General features: G+C 42.2%; 3 protein-coding genes across 3 annotated transcripts; 2 read left to right on the plus strand and 1 right to left on the minus strand.

Annotated features, from left to right (window-relative positions):
• Positions 1 to 710: 710 nt before the first annotated feature.
• On the plus strand, positions 711 to 3,182 carry LOC117642264. The gene is made up of 3 exons (XM_034380257.1): positions 711 to 989; positions 2,505 to 2,678; positions 2,750 to 3,182. The coding sequence occupies exons 1-3, from the start codon at positions 920 to 922 to the stop codon at positions 2,956 to 2,958; spliced, it is 453 nt and encodes a 150-aa protein (XP_034236148.1). The 5' UTR covers positions 711 to 919; the 3' UTR covers positions 2,959 to 3,182.
• Positions 3,035 to 6,016, minus strand: LOC117642260 (eEF1A lysine and N-terminal methyltransferase homolog). The gene is made up of 11 exons (XM_034380253.1): positions 5,925 to 6,016; positions 5,722 to 5,844; positions 5,425 to 5,641; positions 5,113 to 5,340; positions 4,775 to 5,040; positions 4,507 to 4,687; positions 4,160 to 4,337; positions 3,904 to 4,088; positions 3,658 to 3,793; positions 3,439 to 3,567; positions 3,035 to 3,349 (listed from the first exon to the last, which is right to left on the minus strand). Exons 1-11 carry the CDS (start codon positions 6,014 to 6,016, stop codon positions 3,069 to 3,071), a joined length of 2,016 nt encoding a protein of 671 aa, XP_034236144.1. The 3' UTR covers positions 3,035 to 3,068.
• A 72-nt stretch (positions 6,017 to 6,088) lies between these two features.
• LOC117642262 lies at positions 6,089 to 8,652 on the plus strand. Its single transcript, XM_034380254.1, has 4 exons — positions 6,089 to 6,324; positions 6,405 to 6,522; positions 6,602 to 6,678; positions 6,759 to 8,652. Exons 1-4 carry the CDS (start codon positions 6,313 to 6,315, stop codon positions 8,487 to 8,489), a joined length of 1,938 nt encoding a protein of 645 aa, XP_034236145.1. The 5' UTR covers positions 6,089 to 6,312; the 3' UTR covers positions 8,490 to 8,652.

Below are 8,652 nucleotides of genomic sequence, written 5' to 3' on the forward strand. Positions count from 1 at the left end.
CGCGGCGTCGGCACCGCCTCGGCGCCGCCGGTACTCGGTCTCTGTCTACTGCGAGTCCGCCCGGTCCAAGGTCGCGGGGTCGCGGGGAAGGCAGGAGGGGAGGGCGGGGCTACAGATGAGCGCCGAGGCATCTAGTCGTGGTTATCGGCGGAGTCTGCCGGCGTGCCGCCATCCAGTGTGGGAGGCAGAGGGCCTGGCGCGGCCTGCCCCCTGCCGCCGCGGGACGCACTCCCGGCACACTGCTTCCGGAAGTCGTCTTCATCGCTCCGTCTCTCTCGCGCTCAAGGGCCGTCCCTTGTTGGTGCGAGAGAGACAGAGTGACGAAACCGACTGTCGGTGTCAGTCTGCAGCAGCAGCAGCTCGCCGCCGTGGAAGAGTGGCAGGCGTGGAAGGTCCCGAAGGGCACGAGCCTGCACCAGGGGCCGCTTCGTGACGGGCGCGTTTCGCGGCGATGCGTGCCTGAGTCCGCAGTCGGGGCCATCTATCCTGAGACTTGGGCGCGGAGGTCTCGCCTCGCGGACGCCGGCCGAAGACACCGCCGCAAGTTAGCCCGGACGGACTGTTGCTTCTCGGCCAGCCAGTCGCCTGTTGCGCCCGGCGGTGCCTACGGTGCTGTGCCCCGTGCCCCCACCTGCTGCCCGTTGCCCCCCACGCCCCCGCGGCCCCCACTACCGGAGTCGCGGCCCAGCGGGGCCCCGGAGCGGGGAGAAAGGCGAAGGAGAGGAGCGAGAGAGCCCTCGGCACACCGCGTACCGCGGCGTTGTCTGCCGAGAGCCTACACTCTCTCTCCAGAGTCTCGCTCGCTCACGGCCGCGCTGCCTGGCCTGGCCCCTGACACCGAGGGAATGGAGACTTGTGTTTGTTGTGGTCTTCTGGGCGGCCTCTAGCCTTCGATTCGCGCCAGCAGGACGCCTCCACCATGTCTCAAAAGCCTGTGATAGTAGCGTTTAGTCTGGTCTTAGTTTTACTCGCCTCGGGCACAGCACACGGTAAGTCGGAGTGGCGCCCTGCTGGCCCAGATGGCAGCGGGTACAACAACGGCACACGTCATTCACGCCCAGGCGGAGAGTCGTCTTTCTCTCTCTCTCGCACCTGAGCGATTCTCACGTTTCGGGGTAGTTTTGGCGTCTCTGATTTGCCGAAAGTGAGAAATATCCAATTAAGTTTTTCTGATTATTGGGGTCCTGGATGATACTAGAGTTATGGCAATGGTATTTATAGTAAAGACCTTGTACTACCTTCCTAAAAACATGAGCCATAAGGTATTCCCATACGTTTTAGTGAGTGTTTTGATCACGGAAATTACGTTATCACGGAAGTTACAAAGTGTGAAAATCGGCTTTAACGGCTGAGTCGGGCTTGCTGTGGCTTAAAAGTCGTTCCAGGGTCAAATGATACTCTAAGCCCGACATTTAAGCGGAAAATTTTTTCACCTAGTGCTGCTGCAACATTGGGTAAAGGGTGCCACGGAAGTTACAGGTAATTGTTGATACACGCCATTTTATAATGCTCTAGCCCCCTTTGAGACCGTGTACAGCATCTTAGATTTCCGCGACCCATGCAATTATATCCCAGGGACTCCACTTTGATGGCTTGTGTCATGGAAAGTTAAAAGTTTGGCTTGGGGAGAAGTCCAGAGCTGCCTTTTCGAAATTTGTGTAGTGAAATTGAATATACGGAGGACATTTTTCGTTGCAGCATAAGTACCTTTGAAAGAAGTCTGGCGTATTGGTCTTCGGTTGAAATTAGCTCGAGACATGCCAAGCTTCTAATCCCCATCGACAGTTGGCAGCATTTTCGAACCACACCGCCACACTGGGGGCGGGAAGTTCGAGTATGTTCTCTTTGGACAATCACGGAAGTTACATTTGGGGTATTCCAAACGCTACGTAGACCAATCCAACGAACGTGAACTTTTCGAAATGTGTGCGTTTAGTGGGCAATGGCCCTCCCTAACATCAGAAACAAACCCCATGTCGATATCTGCGCTCGTTTGGGCACAGGAGTCAGAAGAAACGAAACTACCCCGAAACGTGAGAATCGCTCACCTGTAGGGGACGCCCCATGAGTGCGAGAGAGACAGAGCGACGAAAGCGACTCTCGGAATCAGTCTGCAGGACCAGGCAGTGGCAATGACATTTTAAGGCACTACTTTGGAGTGCTCAGCCTGCCTAGCCTGGCTTACATTCCCTGTTCTATTCCTCGGACTAGGCGTATCGAGTGTTCCATGTCCGCGGACGGCGATAAAGGGTGCATTGAAATTACGCTGCTTTATGTTGGCATGATTATAGTTATAATTCAATTGTTGTTTTGATAATAAATGGCACATTTTGAAAAAAAAAAAAACACATAGAAAAATAGTCATAAGAATTTACAATTATCAAAATAGTAACTAGAAGTAATAACAATAAAAACTGGGAACAGAAATAAAAAGCCTTTGTTTACCCTTTGATGATTATAACAATTTTCCACCACAATCTTATAACGTTTTTCACTTTTTCCAGGAGCACTAAAGCGATGCTTCCAGTGCAGATCGAGAGGAGATTTAGGCAGTTGTAAGGACCAATTTACTTTTAATGCAACGACTGCACAGCAAGAGCAGGGCGTAGAAGCCATACCATGTGCATCCGGCTGGTGTGGCAAAGTTATTGAGGGCACAGGCTCTTACAAACAAGACGGTGAGAGTCCGATTATTGCTTTACACTAGGACTTCAAATTGAAATTCTAATTGAATTTATTTTGTTCACAGATTACGGTATGGCAACTCAAAGAATGTGTCTACAGCGAGGCCCATCAGATGGAGAAGAACGTTGTGCCTACACAATTTGGAATCACAGTAAAGTTTACATGTGTTTTTGTCAAGGAGACCTTTGCAATTCAGCCAGTCAGTCGCAAATCAAATTTTTGACACTGGGAGCATCATTACTTCTCAGTGCAAAGCGCATTCTCTCTTTGTAAGTTTGAAGCTTGTCTTATACTGTAATCATACCTATACATCAAATTTCCTAAATTTCCTACCCCAGTAAAAAGAGAAAATTCATGTTTGAAATATGTAAGTGGAGACATTCCTAAGATATGTTCAATTTCTTCACAAGATCTGTGACATCAACAACATTTCTACTTTGGATTTTGTTATCCTTTACAATTGAATTAAAGTTTTGCGCAGCAGATTTCACTTCTAATCGCAATGCATCTTTGTCCTTTTGAACTTTAGTTGAACAGAATAAGACTTCATTGACATCTTGCTCAAGCTTGTAGCTTCGAATGCAAGAGAACTTACTTCTTAACATAGCCTTCACTTCCTTCTGTAATCCTTCAGCTCGACATACCAGATTCAGAATGAAAAGTCCTGCGAAAAAGACATCAACTTTTCAGTACAGCACTTTGACCAAATGCCAAAAGATTTTGCATTTTTTGCAAACATGACAATGATCTTACCTTGATCACCAATTAATTTCACAACAGAATCTAGTGCATCACTTTCAAGAAATTCCCTTGGAGGACAGCTCATACCCAAAGATGAGTCTTTACTGTCCACATCAAAGAGAACTGCATCAAATGTTTTACCTGCAATCATTAAACATTATTTGATAGGAAACCCATTTAGAAAAGTATGAAAAGCCTGGAAAGGAAGAAAGAGAGAAAGAAAATACTAACCAGTTTTTGACAAGGTATCCATATATTTTAAGCCATCTTCAAAATGCAACTTGATTTTATCATTTACTGGAAGACCAAAATATTCTTTGGCAATGTTCTCTGTTAAGGGATCAATATCTACTGCTTCAATTATTGCCTGCAATCAGAAATTCCATAAAGATAGTTTATTTAACTATGAAATCAAGGAAAACCAAGAATCACTACCAATTAAACAATTTTTTTAAAGTATTAGAAGATGGACCTTACCTGTTTGAAGCAGCTATGTAGATACGTACACAAACCACCACCTCCAAGACCAATTATTAGTATGTTCCCAGCATTGATTGCAGTTTTGAGTGCCAGTGAGACTCCAACACCCATGTACACATGATGATCACAGCCTAAATAGGTTGTATCAACAACATATTTCATGGGCCCCTTCTTAGATTTGACTGCAAAGTTTAACGAAAGTTAGCATCAAACAAGAAAGTAAGAAATGGAAAAGGTTTCATACAAATCTCACCTCTTTTAAGCCTACATTCAGATTGGATAACATTTGGGTTTTTCAAGAAAATTAATCTGCGAAAAACTTCATCTTCAACTTCCACTTCCTCAATGAGAATATCCCCAGATATGAGGCTATTGGCTTTGTGCACTATGGTCCGCACTCCAACATCTTGCCCCGCTGACAGGAAAGGTATCTGAAATAATAATAAAATTGTGAAGAAAGAACTCAAAGAGAAGATCTCATGTCATTTAACAACCTAAAATCCATTTAAACTTTTAGTTATTATTTTTATCTTTAAGAAAAACATACACAAAACAGGAAAACAAATTATGTTAATTACTTTCAGATGTAAAATTAATTACCTTCCTGTTGTGGCCTGCAGGTGCTACTTGTAGAATGCATTCAGATAATTCCTCCTGCAGTTCTTCAAGAGATGGATATGTGTGACCTCGGTGCATTGTGATTATGGCCAACCTGTCGTAGCCAACAGAGGTTTGTAATGAAGCTCTACCCTCTGGTGTACCAAACAGCCACTCTGTTTCTCTGAAATAGAACACATAACATTACCAAAAGCAAGAATAAGAATTATATTTTATTTCATAAATGTTAAAAATACAGAAAATTACCTACCTTCCTTGAGGAACAACAAAAGCAGCAAATTTGCGAGTGGCTTCATTGGCACAAGGCTTATCACATACATATACAGAAAATCGTGGTGAAGAAGTACCAGGTTTCATGAGGTCCAAGCAGATTTCACCATCTTTGACAACATTGGTAGTGCCCAGACGACTGCACACTAGTGCAGCTTGTTGGATTGTGTGGACTCCATCGGTGAGAGCTTCAGGACTGGAGAATCGCTCTCCCTTACCATCAGCGCTGAGATGCAACTCCAACACCTAAAAGTCATAGAATCTGTTACATAAAATTTCAAATTCAGATTGAAACAAAGGAAGCAAACAGATACATACGGGAGTAAAATTAGGCATTTTGACCATTTTTGTGCAAATTATGACAAACACTGGGAGGCCACTTGACTCTCCTTCTGCGGCAGTTTTTTGCTCAGCTTCAATGCATCGTGCAATCCTCACCATCCATCCTCGTGAGGGAAAAAATCGTAAAATTGCCCTCAAAACATGGTCTTGAAGCAAGGACACACAAACCCATCTTCCACAGACCTTTAAAACCCTTTCAACTTCCTGAAATAATGAAAAGCAGAGGAAATGAAAGAATTCTTAGGATAATATTACATGAAAATACCCTAGGAAATTGACAAAACTTACATTAAACATAGTGTCAATTCGATCAATTGATTCTGGGGAATCATCACTCATGAGAGCATCAAGAGTTCCTTTGTCAAGAACAACATTAAATTTAGAGTCTTCAAATTCCATTTTTAACACATCCATCTGCACAAACTGAAGATCTGGACGCTGCTGGGAATGTGCTTGTAACATTTGCTTAATGACAACCCCACTGATATCGATGTTAATAATTTTCCTGGAACAATGCACAAATTTATGAAGATTCAATGCTATGACAGTTACGTCTTCAACAAACAGAGAACATGTGTAACAAACCTGTAGCCCACATCGTACAAGTCTGAACTCAGTTTTGAGTTGCCACATCCCACTACCAAAACTGAATCTTGAGGTTTGATGTACTTGTGCAGGTGCCCACAAAGTTCAGGGTATTCTCCATACCTTCAAACAAAAACACACAATTTTGAATTCCAGTAGCCTGAAATAAGACAGATTTTACAAAAAGCCAGGACTAGAAGTACCATTCGAAAGCTTTATTTCCTCTTTTCTTGAAAAATGTGTTCCAATATTCTGTTTTGCTGAATTCTTCTCGTGATTTAGGTAGAAGATTCATTTTGAAAACAAATAAGTCACACAAATGCCGGGGGTGCACACTTTTTATTGAGGTTAGGACTATTTGCACTCATTGGTTACTGCTGCGGTGCTGCAGTATACGCAGTAAATTAGAGCAGAAGACAACCAAAACAAACTTGTAAACTTGTTGTTCAGTTGTGTTTCAAGAAACCTTCCCATTTGGAAATAAAGTGTGGAAAGAACATCCACGATGTTTATGGAAGGGTATTGCTGGTAAAGAGAGAGAGCTTTCTAGGTTTCAGGAACAATGAGTTATTGCTTTCCATCAATACATGCATGCCGATAGAGGTACAGCATCAAGTAACTCTAAGAGGGTTAATTTAAATTGTTTCCCCTTTTCCTACTAATCCCATTTCTTTCCCATCTAGATGCAATTCGACCCAGATCAGCTGTCAACGAAAAGAGCAAGTGTTAAGGCCTCAAATAGGAAACCTGTTCCAGGTACTCAATTAAGGACAATGAAGAATCCGAAATTGCAGCTAAATGGTATCTGAACGTTTATATCTGCTCTTGACTCGTTGACGTGATCTGTTATGTGCCTAAATTTCCATTTTATTCCTTTTAGAAAATGCAGCTAAGACACTTGGCCCTAGAAAAACGGTTGGAAGACCACCTGATGCTTCTCGCTCAGAGTCCAGTGGGGTGAGTTTTGAACCAAGAAACAACGTATTGAACAAAACTTTTTCTAAGCAGTGTAAGATACTATCTTCTCTTTTTTCCAGACCAATTCGTTTGAACCTCCATTTTTTGCATCTCTGGAGAGAATTCATTCCATCGGAATGCAGCAATACATTGCGGAAGAAAATTTATCTACCATTCCATTCAAAGACCTGATCAAGAAGATTGAACACTTAAATTTTACTCCTGGAGTTCTGAAGGATAATATCTACATTATTAAGCAAGTCTCTCAAATCTCTCAGATGTGCACTATGTCAGTAGATGTATTTCCCATTGAAACCCTCATTCAATTTGACAACACTTCTGAGGTTTTCACTGGTTTTGTAGCTCCACTTTGCTCTGAAATGAAACTGGCTTCTGAGGTAGTGGTATTCATGCTCCAGGGGTTTACGGTTGAATGGAAATGTTTAGCTGGTTTCATGTTTGTGAATTTTGAAGAAGATGGATGGGCTGTTTGGCATGTTTTAAATCAGATAATGTTATTGTTGGCTCAATATGAATTCACTGTAGTTAATGTCGTGTTTGGAGAGGGTTGTGGGTTCGATATTTTAGATAACCATGCAGATGAGAATATTTTCAAAGGAGATAGTATAGTTCAACATCCACATTTTCAAACTGTTGTTGTCACTTTGGCCAAGGGCATTGATGAGCTTGTTCAGAGGATCAGTGAAAGTTTACTGCAGGAGAATTTTATTCTTCCTGATGAAATTGTTGAAAAGTTTGAGTTGGTTCAGAATACTTTAAAACCAGAACACTTGATGTTCTTGATTGGGAGTGAAACTCTGTCAGCTGATTTAATAGCAACCTATCTGTTTCAGTGGAAGAGAGAGTTCCCTGAAGATGATAAGATGCCTGCCTTAAAAACGGAAATATTTATCCTCAGAATGCTTTGGATGTGGGTTAATGCAATGACTTTTGTCATTGATGATGACTCTTCTGGCTTCTTTTCAAAGGAAACTCACATCCAAACTCTTCGTGACACTGCCTGTATTTTTGAAGTTCTAGAAAAAAGTCCGGATTTGAAATCCGATGAATCCCTTTGGAGCAATGTGCGACGGACCACATCATCTGCATTTTCCCTTTATGACCACTATGTTGGGAAAGGGATTGTTAGTTCCATTGGATCCACTACCTTTAGATGCATGTCTTTACATCACCTCAAGGGTCTTGTTGACTGTAATGATCTTTCATCTGAAACACCAAAGCCTTCTAGTGTCCTCCAGTTTCTTCGCATGATAAATACCGCACTGCTATTACATCCTAATTTTGCGGCCAAGGACTTTGAAAATGGTATGTTTTTCTCAGAGTATCTTAAGCACAGGAAAGAGTTTTTTCCAGTGCATATTGAGAAGTCTGAAGATTTGTCTGATATCAATGGGTTAGGCCTTTATTATCTGTCCAGTCGAGTAGTGACAAAGTTGGTTAATGATAATAACTGTGATAAGTGTAAAGCTGCATTAGTAGCTGATGATATAAGTCCAAATATTCCAACAGTGTGGTTAAAAGCTGTGAGAAAGAAGAATTTCTTTCACCCAACTGTGTCAGTTTATGATACTTTACAATGGGCTGAAAGTCACTTTGTTAACATTGATGATGATGTTATGAGGTTGAACAAACCGTGTACCCAGTTTGCATACAGGATTTATGGAGAAATGGCATTTAGCATCAGGAGTACCTTTCCATCTTGCCATGACTCGCTGCGCACTTTACTTAGTGTTTTTATTTCAATAAGACTGAAAATGGTTGCTGAAGATCTGACAAAGAGACTGAAATAGTCAAATTTTTATTCATCTAATTTTAAGTTTGTTTTCATTTTATTTTGCAGTCTGTATCATGTGGCTTGCCTACATTTAGGCATTGTTAACGTTTTTGATTATACTGTATTTGTACCATACTGTATGCTTGTACCAACTAAATAAAAGCGCTCAGTTAAAATGT

The sequence above is a fragment of the Thrips palmi genome, unplaced genomic scaffold, assembly GCF_012932325.1.
Source record: "Thrips palmi isolate BJ-2018 unplaced genomic scaffold, TpBJ-2018v1 HiC_scaffold_16, whole genome shotgun sequence".
NCBI lineage: Eukaryota > Metazoa > Arthropoda > Insecta > Thysanoptera > Thripidae > Thrips > Thrips palmi.